The 20,415-nt window shown below is 39.9% G+C and overlaps 1 protein-coding gene across 1 annotated transcript in view; it reads right to left on the reverse strand.

Moving 5' to 3' along the window:
* Adgrv1 (adhesion G protein-coupled receptor V1) overlaps positions 1-20,415 on the reverse strand; it is a 506,561-nt gene that overhangs the window by 357,764 nt on the left and 128,382 nt on the right. Inside the window, exons 52-58 of the mRNA XM_036207476.1 lie at positions 17,320-17,542; positions 16,767-16,971; positions 12,406-12,552; positions 7,666-7,921; positions 5,959-6,161; positions 4,423-4,599; positions 3,928-4,110 (exon numbers count right to left, since the gene is read on the reverse strand). Of these exons, the coding sequence (XP_036063369.1) occupies positions 3,928-4,110; positions 4,423-4,599; positions 5,959-6,161; positions 7,666-7,921; positions 12,406-12,552; positions 16,767-16,971; positions 17,320-17,542 (1,394 nt within the window). The remainder of the gene's footprint in view (positions 1-3,927; positions 4,111-4,422; positions 4,600-5,958; positions 6,162-7,665; positions 7,922-12,405; positions 12,553-16,766; positions 16,972-17,319; positions 17,543-20,415) is intronic.

Here is a 20,415-nt window from a genome sequence, read left to right on the forward strand (position 1 = left end):
AAATACAAATTAAAACTACTTTGAGGTTTCATCTTACTACAATCAGAATGCCTATAATAACGAAAGCAGGTAACAATAAATACTGGTGAGGATGTGGGAAAAGAGGAACCCATACACACGGTTTGCAGGTGTGTAAGCTGGTTTACACACTACAGAAATCAGTGTAGAGACTCTTCAAAGAGCTGGAAAGAGCTCTACCACATGACCCAGCCATAATAGTCCTGAGAATATACCTCAAAGACCCTGTCTATATTGTACTACAGAGTTTCTCAGATATCCATATTCACTGTTGTCCTATTCCCAAGAGCCAGGAGCTAGAACCTGCCTAGATATCGATCAATGATGAATAGTGGGACACAAACACAGAGGGATTTGAGTCATTGACAAAAACTGGAATTGTAAAACTTGCAGGAAAATGGAACTAAAAATATACTGATGAGATTGCCCAGGCCCAGAAAGACAACTCCACATAGTCTCTCTAGTGTGTGGGATTGAGGTAGATATGAATCTACTCTGAGAAAAAAGATAAAGAATAATAGGATAAATGGGTAGATCACTGAATCTACTGTAAAAAGAAAAGAGGGAAGATAAAAAATGACAAAAGGTAGATTACTGAATCTATTATGAAAAGAAAAAATACTTTTAAAAAGGAACTACTTGTTTTACATAGGATAAGTAACGAAAATTTTTTGTCTGAGTTTATCAAATGGACTGGATATTGTTAATATATATATAATGGAGTTTTTATCTGAATCTGCCAAATGTTAATGGACTAGATATTGTGAATGTAATTTTTGACTGTATATATTTGTATATACTTATTGGATAGTTTTTCTTGTAGTAGTTATAAGCTTTTTTTAAATTTTAGACAAAAAAGGGGAAATGTGGTATTGTGTTCCCCCAAAATATTGTGCACCCTAATAAATTTATCTGGGGTTAGAGAACAGACAGCCACTAGATACAGAGGCTAGAAAATGGTGGCACTCACACCTTTAATCCTAGCATTTCAGAGACAGAAATCCCTCTGGATCTCTGTGAGTTCAAGGCCACATTGGAAACAGCCAGGCATGGTGACACATGCCTTTAATCCCAGGGAGTGATGGTAGAAAACAGAAAGGTATATAAGGCATGAGGACCAGAAACTAGAAGCATTTGGCTAGTTAAGCTTTTAGGCTTTGAGCACAGTTCAGCTGAGACCCATTCTGGATGAGGACTCAGAAGCTTGCAGTCTGAGGAAACAAGACCAGCTGAGGAACTGGTGAGGTGAGGAAGCTGTGGCTTGTTCTGTTTCTCTGATCTTCCAGCGTTCACCCCAATACCTGGCCTCAGGTTTGATTTTATTAATAAGACTCTTTAAGATTCCTGCTACCTGGGGCCTGAGTTTCGAATTCTCAGAGTAGTGTGTTTAACCTGAAGTGCCTGTAACAGAAGCCGGAGAGAGAAAGGAACGACTAAAGGGGGGCGGGATGTGAAGCAAATGAGAAGAGAACACGGGATTGTCAGGCTGGGGAGACAGGCTGGGGAGCTTTAAGAGCAGAGAGGTATGGGGTGCAAAGGAGAAGGCGTGGGAGGGAGGAGTAACCAAAGCCAGAACATATGGGAAAAACACTGGAAACCTGCTGTTTGTAAGCTTATTAGATGATATAACATTTTTAAAAGAATTTGAACTGAGATATCCAGTATGGGGGCACAATGTGCCTCCTTGAAGTCACCAAAGGTTATTAAAAATTCCAGGACCAGGTGTGGACTGTCTCCCTTCAAGTTGTCCTAGGGAGGTCCCTAAAACAATACAACCTATTGTCACTGCTACTGGTTGCCCGCTAGGGCTTGGTGATACAAACTTATCATTGAAGAGGCCAGCCACACACCGAAGACACAGAACAGAGGAATCAAGCCGCTGCCACTAAGCAGGTAATCCCTTCCCTCCTGCTGTCTTTCACTGTACCCGACATGCTTGGGAAGTTATCCACAGCCCTGAGGGAAGCCTTGCCAGCTGCCAAGCTGACCCACTGTACTGATCCAACTGTGAAACAGAGCAGTAACTATGACAGAACCACCCGCCTCCTGATCAGATTCGAGGCACATTCTCAGAGGAAGGCATGCCCGGTGGTGTACAGATGTTCAAGAGCCTGGAGCTGTGGCCCGTGAGTAGGGGAACCTGTTTCTATTGTTTACTAAAGAGACATCAAACTGCCTCCTAAGTACTGGTGTGTACACCCAGCGGTTAGTTCTGCTCTCACCCTTCCTCAAGAAGCTTCTTACAGGAGCAGGCAGCAGCCAGTTGGGGACCCAGGACTGGTCAGAACAATAAGAACAGATGCTAACAGATGGTGTGGCTCTATAGCGAGCAGATATATCACCTCCTCTAAGACTTGGGGAGCATCATGGAAGAGTGGGACAGAGAGATCTCAAGGACGGATGACACAGAACAAGGCTGGACATGACATAGGTATTGCACTTGTGAACTCCCTCAAATGGGCTTCTGTGCACAGGACGAGGCCATGAGCATTTCATCAGAGATGGGAGAGGGCTCTTGAAGTCCCGACCCTCCCTGAGGCACTTGCTGGGGAAGTGGCTGTTGTGTTCTTTGGTGGTTTAGCCAATGACAAGTAGCCCATGCTCCAGGAAATAACCTCCCACCCACGCTCATGCAAGCCACCAAAGCAAACTCGATGGTCACACACAGGAAAAGACACGAAAGCAGTAGTGACACTTGGGGACGAAGAAACGTTTCAGTGGAGGGGGAGGGGAGGAGGATAATGAGAATTATGTAATTAATGTAACTAATTCACTAAATAAATCTGAAAACTCTCCAGATCTTAAATCAAAAGTAAATAAATAGGAAATAATATCAATTTATGAATACTAAGAAATAAAACAAATAAAGGACCTAAAACGGACCAGTGCATCAGACATTAAAATATATCTATGTTTTTGAGACATTTTCTCTGTGTAGTTTTGGTAACTGTCCTGGAATTCACTCTGTAGACCAGGCTGGCCTCAAACTCACAGAGATCTGCCTGGCTCTGCCTCCCAAGTGCTGGGATTAAAGGCGTGCGCCACCATTGCCTGGCTTAAAAAATATTTTTTGTTAAGAACTTGTAGTCAATAATAATCGATTTCTATTGATGTCCTATTACATAACTTCCATTTCAAATGGCAGAGAAGTTCAAAAGAGGTGGGGTTCTTGTCTCAGAATTCTCTCTCTGTAGGCGGCAGAAAGACTGCCAGAGGCAGAGATGATGATGACTTCGTGGAGACAGTGTCTTCCAGACACAACAGGACTGATGCACATATGAACTCACAGAGATAGTAGCAGCGTGCACAGGGCCTGCAGAGGTCTAAACCAGATGGGGTTCCAGAGCTGAAAGGAAGAAGTGGACACAGGGCCCTACCCCATCCACGAAGTCATCTGCCAGTACAGGAAAAAATAGTTTTTTCCAACAAAATCCTACAGGGTATATTTACCACACTTCTGAGTAGATCCCATGCCTGGAGAAGTTGAACAACACAAAACAGACTCAATGGTACTTTTACAAACTTTTTGTCTCATTATGCTTTAGGCTTTTTGTCATTTCTTTGTCATCTTTTGCTTGTATACTTTGGTTCCCATTTTGTGTTTTTGTGTGTGTTTCTTGCTTTTTATTTTTGTTTGTTTTTTAAAGAGAGAGAGGATGTAGAGTTGAGTGAGGTAGGGAGATCTGGGAGGCAGGGAGAAGAGGAAAATGTGATTAGAATACATTGCATGCATTTTTTCATTAAAAACTATAAAAAAGAATTTTCTCCCTATGATTACTAATACACTATACAGTAATTAATAATAATTAAACTTCACTTGATAAAGAAACAGACTAGAATGCATTTAGCAGCCACAAATGCTTGCTGCAGAGCCAAAAACAGCAATAAGTCTGTTCGTAATGAACATACTTGTCCATCAGCAAATTGGAGAGTCCCGTGAGATGGCTGAAAGTCTTCCAGACCAGCACTGTCTGGCGTTGCTTTCCAATAAACATGTACTGTCTCAAAGCTTCCAGCCAGCCGAATGACAGGAACTTGAAGAATGTTCAAGGGAGGAGACAGCTCATGAGCAGTAATCACTCCACCATCATCCTTCAAAAAGAAGAGACAGTGAAAGGCATGCCAAAGTTCAGAACTCCCCTAAGAAATAACTTGTTCAATTTATTGTTCTCATGTGTGTAGGAAGTGCCTAGAACTTACAGCAACATGTAATGAAAAAGTGTTTGATTCTGTGATCGGTTTAGAGAACTAAAAATCATTCATAACACAAATTGAATATCTTTGTATATATGTCTACAAAGAAATCCAATGGCTTTGCAAAAAGAAAAAATGTAAAGGCATTGGCCAAATCAGCAAGGATCAGCCTTACTTATATTATTATAAATATGAAAAATTTCATCTCACTCTGGTAACATGAAACTTGAAAATCCCTCTGGGATCATCGTTTTCTTCGATCATTATCTCTGCTATTTCCATCCTTGGCCTCCGCACACGTGGCTGCTCTGCAGGGAAGTCGGGGTTCACCAGGCTCACAGCAGTGATGGTAACAATGAGTCCTTCCTCAAGTTCCGCAGCCTCATCCTGGGATGTGGGGAGAGAGACCTTTTATTCAGTTGTTTGGCTCCTGAGATGACGCCTAGCTACTTTACCCAGGCTGGTCTCAAACACGTAGGCTTGGGTGACCCTCCTGCAGTCTCTTGAGCGGCTGGAGTTGCAGACATCTTCCTCCAGACCCAACTGACATTTTTGAACAATATTCCATTTGCATTGTAAACCTGGTATTTTTCAGTAAGCAACTAACTTACTATTCTGGAATGATGCCTCTACAACATATAAATGATTTTTGTCAATATTTTAATATAGCTACATTCTCAGGATGTCCTCAGAATCTATGATATGCTCAAGATAATCTTTCCAAGGTACCTGCAATTGCATGTTAAAAATCCTGTCCCACAATTTCAACCTCACTATATTGAAAGAAATTTAGGGAAATTTGATAGATTTTACATGTGTTTTAAAAGTGGAAGTTCTAGATATAAATCTAGGTATAAGGAAATACTACAGTTAATTCTGAAAAATTACTTGGTGTGAAAGTAATAAAAAATGAAGATGTAGAAGCAACATACAGAAAAATAAAAGGAAAGCTCCGCCCTACTCTACCCTCTCCCTTCCTTACGTGCTTTTCCTACTGTCCTCCAGGTAACAACTCATAACCACCAAAACTTCTAACGGGAATACAAACATCACTTAACGGCATCTGATGTGTTCACAGTGTCTGATACATACTTTATTAACCTCACACGTTATTATTTATAAATGTACTACTTATAAACACTTGGTGGCATTGCATATCAAGCCCAGGGCCTTATGTATGCTAGGCAAGCAATTTAGCCCTGAACTGAATCCCCAGTCCTTATCATTATATGCTACGATAATGTTATGAGACACTAAGAGCAGTACTAGCATCTCTGATTCTGTGCACTATTTCAGGTGTATCGGCCTGCTTGGTCCCTCTGTGTCTCTGCATCGCTAGCTTCCTTTCCTCCTCACACAAAGAGAGGGAAAGCTGATGAGATGTAGCCAGTAAATGTTAGACCCAAACCATCTAAATGTTCATCTTATCAAAGTCATTGCATCATGAAGTAAAAATTCTCTCCTGCCAAGCAAACAATAAAAATAACTAGACTGACTTGGAGATTTAATTCATTCCATTATGAAAGCAGTTAACCAATTATCTTTGTAGTGTGGCCAACAAATCAGACACACAATCAATCCAAATTCAGTATTCCCACTCTAAAACAAATATAATAAACACACTGTCATTTTTCCATCTGATAATAAAATATTTTAGTGGGTTTTTTTTTAACTATTAGAGAATTACAGTTTTATGGTTAAATGCATGCTAGCTAATCTCATATATCTATTATAATCTATACTTACTGGCAAAATGGCAACTTCAGCATAAGTTTCTTTTATGTTTTCTTTCATTGTTATTACTGCATCTTGCAACACATAATCTTCATTCTCAGTAGCTTGATTATTGATGTGCAGTAAGAAATTGGGTTTTGCTATCAAATGAATGGAAATGTCCCCAAAGAGTCCTCTGTCTCGAACAATATGCAACTGAAGAATAGTGATGTTCTCTAGGAGATAAACGTGCCTCGGGTTAACAAGCTGTTCTGTGTTCTGCTAATGTTGCCAGCACTCATGGTGGAAGGCGGTCTCTGGACAGTTAAGGAGGTACAGATAACACAAGGACTGCATCCTGTGGAGTTTTCTATGCTTTGTCTCCATTGTCCCAAAGTTGAGCTCAAAATCGCCATCCACTCTTGCCTGCATCTGCTTTAGTCCTCTGTCCCTGCAATGTAGCCTGCCACGCTTTCCATGTCGTGCACTTGAAGTGAGTCTGATGGGACCTTACAGAAGTGATCATACAGAGGCACAACAGAGGTCAAGCCTGCAAAGTCCTCAGACACTTCTTGAAAATGAGGCTTAAATACACAGTCACAAATTAATACTAATCATTGGAAAAGTGATTTTCACTACTGTAGTGAGGTGCCAATCACAAGGTTCAAAGTGTCTCCCAGAACCTATTATTTTTTCATTCTTTAGTTTAAAATAATTTGTTATATATAAGACATTAAAAATGTTTATTAATATCCTCACTGGTCTAAAAGCCTCTAATGACTGTGTTTATTATCAAAAGGAACAATGTAATTCCTACAAAGTACTGTGTTTTAAAAATGTTTATTTGGCCGGGCAGTGGTGGCACACACCTTTAACCCCAACACTCAGGAGGCAGAGTCAAGTGATTCTCTGTGAGTTCAACGCCAGCCTGGTCTACAGAGCGAGTGCCAGGACAGGTACCAAAGCTACATAAAGAAACCTTGTCTCGAAAAAACAAACAAAAAATGTTTATTGAAAGAGGCTGAGCACATTATTTTATTAAAGTCTGTTGTTTTGGGTCTTGTGTCCTAGGAATATTACTACATACCACTTTTCCCATGAGCTCTGTGATTAAAGGGAATCTGAAATCTTTTGTACATATTTTTATCTGAAAATTTTCAAGCCATTTTGTAAATTCATTCTAAATAATAATATTATATATAATCTTTTATTTCAATAGGTTGATTGGTCATAATGTACTAGAATGTTTATTCAACAAGGGATATGAGTAGTTATTTACATAAACATTTCAGCACTCTAAGGAGGTAAGAACTGGCCACAGTACACATCACAGGGTGAAATCACTGTAATTACTGTTTGGGGTAATGTAGTTAACACCTCAACACCAAGTCTACCCCACAGTGTAGCTGACTATTCCCTGCTTAGAATACAGGAAAGCCAAGTGTGGAATAAGAACAAGTAAAACTATAGAAGGGAAAGTAATATCCAATCCCTGCTACGAACACAGCTTAAAAGTAACTTTCCATTATAAAAGCATGCTCTTAGAAATTAAAACCACTTTAGTAAAAATTACTGCAAAGTGACTCGCAATTATAAAATTTAAAATAAATTAAAAGGAATATAAACTATAAAACTGAAAAGGTCATATAAAAAAGAAATTCACATTCCTTTCAAATATTATAATCAAATTGTCCAAGGAAACTTTTTATTAGAACTTAAGAAATCTTTGCCAGGACTTACCTGTGGGCTCTGGCACTCTGGTGAAGAGAGAATCAGTATGCCAGCCAACCACGCCATAGGGCGAGTCACTGGGCAGGATGGTTAGCACGGACTTGCTTCTGTTCTCATCAACAGTAGCAGCTTTTGACGGATCTTCAACCCCTTCGGTGACAATCTGAGTGAGTCTCACAATCACGACCTCAGATAACTCCGGCAGATCATCCGCAAGAACAGTCAGAGTAATAGTGGACAGTGCCTGGTCCTCTGTGAATGAAATCTGAAAGTAAAATTTTAAAAAGACAGTTTTGGTTCATAATTCATGTGCTTCCATTCATTTGGCTATTTGTCCCTGTGCTTTTCCAATCTTGGTCTCAACAATTCACACTCTTACAACCCCTCCTCTTTCTCAACAATTGGACTCCTGGAGCTCCACCTGGGGCCTGGCCGAGGATCTCTGCATCCACTTACATCAGTTATTGGATGAGTGTTCCAGCATGACAGTTAGGGTGTTTGGCCCTCTGATCACCAGACTAGGTCAGATCAGGCTTTCTCTCAACCATTACCAGTAGTCTACAGAGGATGTATCATTGTGTATTTCTGGGGACCTCTCCAGCACTCTGCCTATTCCTGTTCTCATATGGTCTTCATTTATCATGGTCTGTTATTCCTTGTTCTCCCTTTCTGTTCTTGATCCAGCTAGGATCTCCTGCTCTCCTAAGCTTTCTTTCCCTCAAACATTGCCCTTCATTACTTCCACTGTTGTCCAGGTTGTTCGTGTAGATCTCATCCATTTCTCTGTCAGTGGGTGATCCCTGTGTCTTTCCTAGGGTCCCATTTTCTAGGTAGCCTCCCTGAAGTTGTGAGTAGCAGTCTAGTCATCTTTGTTTTACATCTAGTATCCTCCTATGAGTGAGTACATACTGTGTTTGTCCTTCTGAGTCTTGGTTACCTCACTCAGGATGATTTTTTTCTAGATCCATCCATTTGCCTGCAAACCTCATGATGTCATTGTTTTTCTCTGCTGAGTAGTATTCCATTGTGTATATGTACCATATTTTCTTCATCCATTCTTCAGTTGAAGGGCATCTAGGTTGTTTCCAGCTTCTGGCTATTACAAACAATTCTGATATGAACATAGCTGAGCAAATGCCCTTGTGATATGATTGAGCATTCCTTGGGTATATGCCCAAGAGTGCTACAGCTGGGTTTTAGGGGAGATGGATTCCCAATTTTCTAAGGAAGCCCCATATTGATTTCCAAAGTGGCTGCAAAAGCTTACATTCCCACCAACGGTGGAGGAGAGTTCCCCTTGCTCCACATCCTCTCCAGCATAAGCTGTCTTCTGTGTTTTTGATTTTAGCCATTCTTACAGGTGTAAGGTGGTATCTCAGAGTCGTTTTGATTTGCATTTCCCGGATAATTAGGGATGTTGAGCAATTCCTTAAATGTCTTTCAGCCATTTGAACATCTTCTGCTGAGAATTCTCTGTTTAGTTCTATAGCCCATTTCTTAATTGGACTGTTGGGCACTTTGATGTCTAATTTCTTGAGTTCTTTATATATTCTGGATATCAGCCCTCTGTCAGATGTGGGGTTGATGACAAACTTTTCCCATACTGTAGGCTGTCGCTTTGTCTTGTTGACCCTGTCCTTTGCTCTACAAAAGCTTCTCAGTTTCAACAGGTCCCATTGATTGATTGTTTCTCTCAGTGTCTGTGCTACTGGTATTATATTTAGAAAGTGATCTCTGGTGCCAATGTGTTCAAGACTACGTCCTACTTTCTCTTTCATCAGGTTCAGAGTAACTGGATTTATGTTGAGGTCTTTGATCCACCAAAGGCTGTGGAGCCCCCAGCTGGAGCAGGCCCTCTGGATAAGTGAGACAATTGAATAGCTTGAACTGTTTGGGAGGCATACAGGCTGTGGAAACGGGACCTGTCCTTAATGCATGAGCTGGCTGTTTGGAACCTTGGGCTTATACAGGGACACTTTGCTCAGCCTGGAAGGAGGGGACTGGACCTGCCTGTACTGAATCCACCAGGTTTAAATGAATCCCCAGGGAATCTTGGCCCTGGAGGAGATGGGAATGGAGGGGAGGGGATGGGGGAAGGTAGGGGCAGGGACGGGAGGGAGTAGGACAGGGAACCCATGGCTGATGTGTAAAATTAAAACACAAATATAATAAATAAAAAAGAAAGTTTTGTTTATATTGGGATTAACATTATGTCATAAAAAATGTCAATTTCTTATTTTCTTTTAATATGACCACAATTTATAAACCAAAGATGATTCTGCAACATAATATGATTTTACAAACAAATCAACTGTCTTTTATATTAAAACTAGAGGACTGTTTGAAAAAAAGCAAAACCTTTCAAAAAGGAGTTAATACTTGTAGCCAGATTGGTGCCTATTTTCCATTATAATATGAAGGACTGAGTGTCTCAGGAACTGTAGTTCTGATACTATATGTAAATCTCTAGAAAAAGAAAGTGGTTTAGCAATTTCAATGTTTTTATCAATTACTGCAGATGGTGGTATCACTTAGTGGTGAATACTGATTCAAAAGAGAAGAGATGCAGGCCACAAGCTCCCTCTTTCCTTTCTGCTTCCATTGTCTTATGTCAAATTCAAATTGCTGAGAGCATCTGAGGTCCTTGCTGACAGGGGTCTGCCCACTCCTTGGATGTCATTCCTATAACATTCAGCCTAGTATCCACTTCCAAACCAATTATTCAAACTGTCATTGCAGGCTGAGGCCTCCACCTCTCCTGTGAGCCAAGCCTGTTTTATATAAATGAAGTTTTATTGAGATGCAGCCAAACAGACTTGATTGAACACAGTCACTACCTATAATAACTGCTCTATATTACCTGGCATAATTGTGCTATAAAAGCATAGTTATTTTTAAAAAAAAAGTACATAAAATCTGAAGCATTTACTATTTTACAAAAAATATCTACTGATTCCTACACTACATAAAAATAACTCTTTCAAAAAGAATGTGAAGGAAACAGGCAATTAAAAATTTTAAATCTTAATCATATTCATATAATAAACTAGAGAAATATAATTCAATGCATATAGAAACAGAGATGCAACTAGTGATTTTGGTAATTTGCATAGAATTAAGTGTTAAACACAAGAGAATGCTAAGACATCCTTAACACATTGAAGTGTCCATCACCTTCAAAATGGTAAGAACCTAGAAATGTGAAACTGTTACACACATTTTTTTTCCAAGAGATAATTTCATAAAAGTTCCTTTAATGATTTTTCAGAGAAACATTTGGGCAAATACTGACCTATGAAATCCCAGAAACACGTGAGGTCACCCTTCCCCCAAATAGATAACCAAAGGCTCCTTGAACCGTCTCTGAGCCAACTGGCCCTTTGGTCATTCTGATTGCAGATTTGAAATAGAGCATCAATTTTAGACTAATTTGTGAGAAGAATGATGTGATCCTCAGCCCAGACCCCTTCTTGTGGCTGACAATCCTTAGCTTTAGAAAATGTTCTCAATCAAGGTCAATGCCCACCTACAGGCATCCTAGGACTAATAACTACTGAAAGGCCAATGAATCAGGCCTAAACTTGGGATGGCAGCCAAGGACCAGCTTAGACACAGGTCTCTTCCCCAGAATCTACCTCCACTGGAACTGCAATTGCCTGTGGATCTGTTGGGAGCATAACACGAAGGTCCTTGTACCCACAGATCTCCAAAGAAACCAGGAATGTTAAACACACAGGTTATCTTCCCAATGGGAAAGAGGAAAACACCTGTTCTTCCATCCAGAAAGCTGAGAATTACAAATGATTAACTGCCTGGTGGTCTGCGTTATCTGTTGGGCCAGGCCATATCAAGCTCTTACAACCAAGACCTGAGGTAGCTAGTAATCTAAATGACCTCTGATAGCCAGAGGCACCCCAAAGCTCCCACAACCAGGACCAGAGGTGGCCAATAGCTCAAATGACGCTATCTATATGACTGAGAACAGGCCAGATCCTTAGGCCCCTAAGCTAGGATAGCCAGTGTCCTAGAGCCCATCTTCTTGGAGGAAATGACATTAACAATTATGCAATGGGGATTATATTACATCAGGAAACTTTGCTTCAAAATATACTAGGTTTAAACACATTAGGGATAAGCTGCCTGTTATTAGACTCCCAGAAATCTGATCCAGGTTGACAATGTACCAGGTTTTCATTCTTATCTCTCCTAATGCTTTGCTTCCCTGTATGACACCTGCAAGGACCCCCTCATGGATCTACACTTCCCTCTACATATTCCTCCCTTCCTCGCCTCCATATAAGTAATCACATAAGCCTTCTTCCCGCAGCCATCACCTTGCAGTCTATTGACAGCACATGAAAACTGCTTCTGTCCAAAGCTTTTGTCAACATTTTCTTTTGCCTATTTCCCACAGACTTGTCCTCTAAGTACGGTTTCTGCTTTTCCTATGTCTTGACACATTTCCTTCCCAGTTTGGCTCATTTTATCTTTCACATAATGCAATGCAATTTGGCTAACTCATGTGCTGAACCTGAAATGTGTTCATTTTATGTACAGAAAGTATTTCTTTTATGGAAAAAAATAACAAAACTAGCTTTAAATTGTATCCCACTATGGTGGTTAGCAGGAAGCCAGTGTTTACCTGGTCAAACTCAAATATTCCTTCCAACAAGCAGGATTTGATTCCATGCATCAGTGAATGATAATCATAATTTATAAGTGTCTTCTATAATTCTGTAAACCACATACCATTCCTGAGGTAGGAAATACATCACTGGTACTTCCAGCTGCTTCCCATGCTACAGTTATGCGACCATGTGTTCCTTTTAAGCGTTCAACATTCAAGGTTACCAGGCTATCTCGCTCCATTTCTTCCACTTGCTTATGCAATGAATTCTGAAAGATACACAGAAAGGCACAAGGGGTTCCCTGGAATACCAAAGCAATCTCTTCTTTGTTTTGCATTACTACAACTCTGCAACGTTCGTGATTCTGAGCAACATGAAATGGTAAGTGAAGCACAATAGTTATGAACAGTGATGTAGTATAAGGTGTTGTGCTCAGCCTATATTGCCCAGAAGGCAGGAAGACAACAAGCTGGAGTCTGGCTCAGACTGTACAGTGCAACTGTCTCAACAAGTAAGAACATAAATCACCTAAAGTCACAAGAAACCATTCATCTTATTGCATTGATTTTATGTTTGTCTTCCTGATGTATTTTGCTCAGTGGGCATATATTACTTTTATACCCAGCATACATTTCTTTTTAAAGCTATGCACACAGCACTGAAAAGTTTATAGAATAACAAGAACACGAACTGGAATGGCAGGGAAATTCTTTGCCTCTGTGTAAAGGCCCTTCAGGTTTCCCTATCCTATTAGCAAATTAAGAGTTAGCCCTAGAAGTCTCCAGGACCCCACCTAACGCCAACCACATCATGAGAACCGAGACACCCCTCTCTGATCTCTTGCTAATGTACCTTACACTTAGATCCATGTCCTGTGAATTTTTCAGTTAGCTGACCTATTTCTTTTGATAATGCTTTATTCTTTAGCTCGTGGTCTGTGCAACTGCTCTTCCTGCCAGAAGAAAAACAACCCCTTTGTGCTGTCATAATCCTTTCTTCCCACCCATCCTGCCTAGCCATGGCTCTTTTGTTTTGATTCTAATGTCCACCACTCTGTATCACTCTACCAAACACATAGAGCACCTCACGCTAGCTTTTTAAAGAACTTTTCCTCAGAAGGAATACTTTCACATACATCCAACCTTTAGGCATCATGACATGAATTTATCATCTACGAGTCCATGTTTAAGAATCATACAATTGTGCTAGCTAAAAAACTCTCATAATGTTTTAAATAAGTTTATGATTCATGCATCCAGCCACATTCACAGCTCATGACATGCAGCCCTAGGTTGGACACAAATCCCTTCTTAAAGCATCCTTCCATTTCTCAATAAGGCAAAGATATTGAGAATAAAGATACTTTTTTAAAAAAAAAAATCTTTCCTGTAGGGTTTCCCGTGTATTTTTAACAATGACCATCTGAAGAGACCCCTCCTTAATGCTTATGGAAATGTTAAGTTGAATAAAGATCCAACATAAGAGGATATTTCATACAGCTGTTCAGTGTTGTTACACATGTTTCAAACTAACAAAATTGTGCTCAAAGTGGTCAAATACTCAATAAACATCAGATTTTAAAATATGCACATAATTTACTCAGGAAATATAAGCCTTTCCTTGGCTCCATGCTCTTCATTACTGATGGTTAGTAAGATGAGGCCTCCATACAGCCAGAAGATGTACCAGAAATTCTACTAAGCCTCATCTAGAAGGCGGCTGTCCAGATCCAGGTGACCTGAACTGAGGGACTCTGCTAGAGAATCCTACTGAAGGACGAGCAGGAACTCCAGACCTTGTCCACAAGCAAGGATGAAGCCACGGGGTTAGGTATCTAGACAAGCTTCCTGAAGCGAGACTCTGGGTGAGAGGGTGGATGAAGCCTATGAGGTCTGTTACCTCTCAGCTTCTCAGATCATTCCCCCCAGCTTTTCCCGTCATATTCTTTTGGAGCACGAAGAAGCCCCTGTGAGTATTATCTTCACTCCTGCAGGATGGCAGGCTCTACCTAGTGGTGCAGCTGTAAACATGGCAGCCTCCAGCTATGTACCTTACAACTTTAATGGAGAGAAATAGATAAATTACCCAACTCTAAGTGTCCTTAAGAAGAAAAGGCAGGACATGAAGGTTCAGACTGTGGGCATCAGTTATCAACCTCACAAGCCCTTTCTGCTAAGGTGTCATTTGGAGAGAGGCCTGGAGAAGTTAATGAAAATGTGAGCATCTTGTACAGAGGGGTTCTATTCCTGGATCTCCCCCAACATACATTACAAGTCTTAAAAGTTGTCCTATACTATATGGGACCCCCTGTTCACAGTGACCACTGAATGCTTGAGATTAGCTCATTTCTAAATATAAAATGTATACTGCAATTTAAAGACAAAGAGTAAAAAAATGTAAAATATTTCAGCAATGGTCTTTTATACATGTTGAAATCATAGCATTGTGGATATACTGGGTTAAATAAAACAAACTACTTAAACTGGTTTTCCTTGCTTCTTTCTCTGTTCATAAATGTGTCTACTAGGAAACAAGACTATAAAACTATTCTTATGCTCACCTTCTATTTCTATTCAGCCTTTGTCACTGTTTTTTGTACCAGGGAAAGGTCAGATAGGGTAACAGTGTGATCTGCCCCCTACAGGCAGATGAGGATAATGCATGCACAAACCTCATCTAAACCAGCTTTTCCTACAGTTGTCCCTGAGGAAGTGAAGGGTAAATTCATGCTCACAGATCCATCAAGTGATGGATTACTGAATTGTCACAGTGGCCTCTGGTCATTATCACTTCCCACTTAGAATACGTTCACAATACAATAGCTGGAGTGATGCTTTTCAAAGGCAAGGCATGCACTGGAATGTCATGCCACTTAACACCTCCAAAGGCCAAATTCCCTGCACTGAGTGGCTCCTCCAGGTGCTTAACACAGCGGGTCTGACTGCTAACCTGTAAGAGCAAAGCTCACAAGCTGGTATCTAAGAATGTGGCTTTCAAGAGGTCTCTTCCATTCCCTGGCCCAGTAAGTGGTTCCTATGTATAAACAGTTTATACAAATAATATAGTTTACGCTGGCATCTGTTCTCCTCCTGAGGTCTAAAGTTTTGACATGTATAAAGCGGAGGATGACCACTGACCAGCTTGTGATGAGAACCCTGGCTTTGAGCCTGTACTAAGATTCTCTGAGTGGCCAAATTCTCCAAGTGTTGCAACAACACAACTCGATGATAGAGAAATTTGGCTCGGTACGTTCTGAATGACTCCATAGATAATTAATTCCTGGAGTATTACCTCTAGTTTCTTCTGGGATTTCCTAAAGAGTATTTTCCATGTATATGTGTGTGTATACATATGTGTGAATGAATAAATATTTTGATATATATCATATATGGTGCATGTAATATACACATGTAACATATTACATGTGCTATGTGTATATGATAATATATTATATACATAATAATATATGTACATATAATACATATGTATAATATGTGTGTATATGTGTGTGTGCACATATACACAAGACTGACTAAACACCCGGTACTGTGAACATTCCCAGAGAGTCACTGAAGCTGTAGATGGTCGGGGGGACTCTGAAAGCATCTCTCTGTCACTAACTGAACTTGAATAGGAAAACAGTTCTGTAACAGTAACAAGAGCTTTCAGGCAAGCAGAGAGAGGACTCAGCTTTCCAATGACAGCATGGAGAGGTGTGTCAGCACAGTTTGAGCCATGATGACACACACACATGATGACGGTAACACACAACCAACCCACCAACTCCATGTCCACCTTTGTTGTGGCTGTGTTCCTAGTGGTTAAGCTTACCTGAACTGGACTTTCCTTATACATGAGGGATTTGGGAGAAAGAAACATAAGCTGTTGACATAACAAGTTAATGTGTCTGAATGCACTTGGAAGACAGGAATAAATGACATAATATTGACTGGCAAAGGAGTATGATGTCCAAGTATATGGAGAAGATTTTTAAAGTTCTTCCTTGAGAAGAGTGAGGCAAAGGCATCTATATGTAACACAATGGATGCCTGTACAGTTATAAGCCTCCCCACTACTCCCTCATTTGATGTTATATTTGTATGTGACATGTGTGATAAAAAATACATTGTGTAGTGTATCTAGATCTGTTTCATTATTAGAGTTGAATTAGAGTTGTTGCTTTTTTAAAAGATAGTACCTGAAGCAAAATACTGGGACAAGACCAAATAGTAATGTGTTTTGTTCAAGACAAGTGAATAAACAAGAACAAAGGAGAACATGGTATCCCAGAGAATCTAGTGTCTGAGTTTATAAACCATAATGTCAGTAAAGCTCACTTAAGAGGACAGGGTAAGGAGTGAGGCCGAGGCAAGGCAAGGGACAAAGACTCAAAACAGGTCAAGTGTCACTCACTCCTGAACGCCTCCTAAAACTAATTCGTCAGTCCAACAACTTTGACTTTTAAGTGTAGAACCCTTTTACCTGGGCAAATGCTATCACTCCATAGGCATTGTCATTAGATAGAATGTTGACTCTCACTGAACTACTGACACCAATCTCGGCTCCTCCTTTTGGATTCTGAAGTTGAACTCTGAAGGATTCTTCTTTCTCTGGAACTGTGTCATCAAGGATGTTTACGGCTATGATTGCTTCCCTGTCACCAGGTTCAAATATCAGCTCACCTAAACTAGCATAAGAAGCACATATAAAGGTAAGTTAATGATGGCCAATGGACGATACATAAGTCAATGATGACCAGTGGACGATACACACAGTACATTAGTCCCCAAATCCTTATAACACTAAGTAATACTGATCTTACAAGGACCAAAACATTTCATAAGCAAAATTTTCATACAGAATATTTATATAATACTGATTAACTTGGTAGAATAGATACAAAAGTATGGACAATAAACAGATTTCTAGCTTATTAATGGCTCTTTCATTTTAGGTAAAGCATTAACTCAGTCAATGAGATGGAGAAATCTGGTAGCACACAAAGCTATGGTTAGATTAAAAGAATTGAACCTACCTAGGAATAAAGTCAGACTGGCTGGAGATGTAAGACAGCTCATAGAAATGCGAGTGAGTAGCTCCCACTAAAGCAATTAAAGTTTTGCTTGAATTAAGGGACTTCACTGTAACAAAAGCTGCATCGTGAGCAGCAGGTGCTTCCAGAACAAAAGAGAACTCATTCTGCTCTGAATCCCAGCAGTAAAGAGCTGACTGTTGCTGGCCAGGTAGAAGCACATGGACTGGAAGAAGGAAAGAAGAACAGAGCTGAAACGCATCCTGTGCCCGCACATGCTCTCTTCACAGCTCCAAGGCAAAGCCTTTCCAACTCTCTAAGCTCCACACTGAATTCTAGACTAAAGCAAATGTGGTGCTGTCTTTGAAACGACAGGACATAAGAAATTTCTGAGTGTTGTGGATTGACCAATTCAGCTTGACAATGTGCACATATCTGTTCAAGAAAAGAAAAGTCGCTGGCAGATAAAATGAAAATGGATTTTGTATTTTGTTTGTGTGTATCTAAACTTATATAAAAGTAACTTGTCAGAGCAAAAAACACACATTGTATCACCACCAAATGTCTCACTTTCATATTTCTTCTCAAGTCACCATTTGTATACATTTATAATTGACAGTTGTAAGAAATATAAACAAAAGTTCTAAATTATCTTAGTCCATAATTAATTAGAACTTTTATTCTCTCTGCCACATGGGTTCTAAGATGAAACTCAGATTGTCAGGTTTAGTGGCAAAAGCCTTAATCACTGAGCCATCTCACCAACACAAGTTTTTAATTTTAATATATAAGTTCTAATCTGTATAGCTGTTGTTAAATATATTTAATAATTCCTGTAGGTTGAGATTTTCTTGTTGTTTAACATTTGAAGTTTTCAGTATTAAGAAGAAGCAAAACACTTATTTTCACTTGGCAAATTATTAAAGATACTTAATTAATCCCAAGACTATGAACAAACTTATGACACTTTGAACCTACTCTGCTGGAGCACCTCTGATGCTATCAGGACTCACGCTTTGGCTCATTCACAGTAATGGCATACATTTGCAGCTATACAGGCTAAGAAAAGGGTGGCTTCAGATGCCACATCAAACACTAACCAATCTTCAGATATAAATGGAGTGGGGCTGGGAAACCATAGAGAAACAGACACAAATTCTAGTGCTAATGGAAACACACTGGAGCAGGACAGTAACCAAGACTGAGGAAGCATGAAAACAGCATGAATCCGTAAAGGCTGACAACATCCTTCTACTATGCTAGCTCATAGGTCGCAGTGGAAACCCTCACACTGACTCTCACACATCAAAAACTCTTGGTGATTACTGTTCAGCCACTGTTAATGTACTAATTAGATTAACTAATTTAGATATTGTTGCATGTAACTAAGTGTTGCATAAAGGTAAAGATTAGGAAAAAAATGTTATATATTAGAATATTTAAATGGCAAATATTTTGCACGAAGTTTTGTAAAATTACAGAATTCCAAAATAACATAACATTTTAAAAATTTCCCTTTTAAAGTAGTCAACAAAAGGAATCTCTTTACGTCTCTATGTCTCTCAGTTTCTCTGTCTCCCTTTTATCCTTTGCTCCCTCCCTGTATCCCTTCCCACAAAAGGCACTCTAACTTTTAGGATAAAGACCACAATCATTTAATTCCCCATTTAATTGACTTAATTAATCTTTCTCTGTCCATGCCCCTTGCCACTGTTCCTCACTGCTTGTGCGTGGATGACATTGGTCTCTTTCTGGTTGTTTCTGGAGAGCACATGCTCACCCCCACTGCCTGACCTCTTTGTAGCATTTACATTCTTTGCCTAGAGCCCGGCTCCAGCTCAATTCATTGCCTCCTGTTTAATCCATAAGTCTTAACCCCATGATAACTGAAGAAAGCTTTGTAGGTGTGTCGTAAACCAGCTCAAGTTCTCTCCAGTATTTTATTCAATTATTTCCTGGAAATTATATTATAGTTATAGTCTTATTTGTCACACACACACACACACACACACACACACACACACACACACACCTCTTTATCCTACCACATGCTACATTTTTGCACGAGAGACTTCACGTGATTTGAACTGCCCTTGTTCCACAGGCTTTGCCACTGTGGCTGCCACCTTTGAAAATCTATTAACTAATAAAGGAGCCCAAAAAAGAGAAGGAAGCAGCAAGTCTACGCATCCTTGCAACACTAGTGCTATTCATTTCCTCTTACATTTTCAGAAATCAGTCACAGAACTAACCACAGCGTAAATACGTGAACCTATACCCCTGGCTCCAATTTACCGTTTTTAATAAAACATTTGACATATACAAAATAAGAAGTCCTTTGACCACTCTCCAGGGCATGCGCTCAGCTTTCAGGGATCTATAATAGCTATGCTAAGTAGTTTCCCGCAGTCTTTTCATTCCTCTACCGCTTCAAGTCACAGAGACAAAAGAAACAGGAGACCTCACAAGGGGCTCCTCATAAAACCTCTGGCAGAATTTTCCCTGAATTCTTTTGTAAAGTGTACCTATTATATATTTTTTTAAATCCTTAAAAGGAATTCTATAACGTCAATTAACAGCCCATCCATGCAGTACATTTATTCCTTAAAAACATTCATTAGGCAACCATTGTGAATATCAATAAGTGACTTGAGTAGACTGTCCATCCATCTGAAAACCTGAGGTATAAGAGAAGCAGAAATTAAAGACCCAAAATTAAAGGATAAGTTAAAAAAATCATAAAACTGAACAAACAAAATGAAAGGTGTTCTATTCAGTAAATCAACTGTCGAGTGAATAAGAAAGCCAGTCTTATTGTACATCACAGGATAGCATCACAATGCATGTCCACATCTGTGTGAGCAGGGCAGGATGAGTCAGGTCTCAGGGTACAGCGAGGCAAGTGTGGAGGCTGGAAAGCCACACAATAGACCAAGTAGAAATTAGAGGGTATACTACGAATGCAGAGCCCAAGAGGAAGAAACCCGGAAACAAAGAAAATTGTGTTTTCCTCTCAGTAAGAGAACTTGGTAAAAACAAACAAACAAAACCAGGGGAAATGCTCTCATTCAAGCCCATTGGTTGAGGGAGCTGAGTGTG

This window comes from Onychomys torridus, chromosome 15 (assembly GCF_903995425.1).
Source record: "Onychomys torridus chromosome 15, mOncTor1.1, whole genome shotgun sequence".
Taxonomy (NCBI): Eukaryota; Metazoa; Chordata; class Mammalia; order Rodentia; family Cricetidae; genus Onychomys; species Onychomys torridus.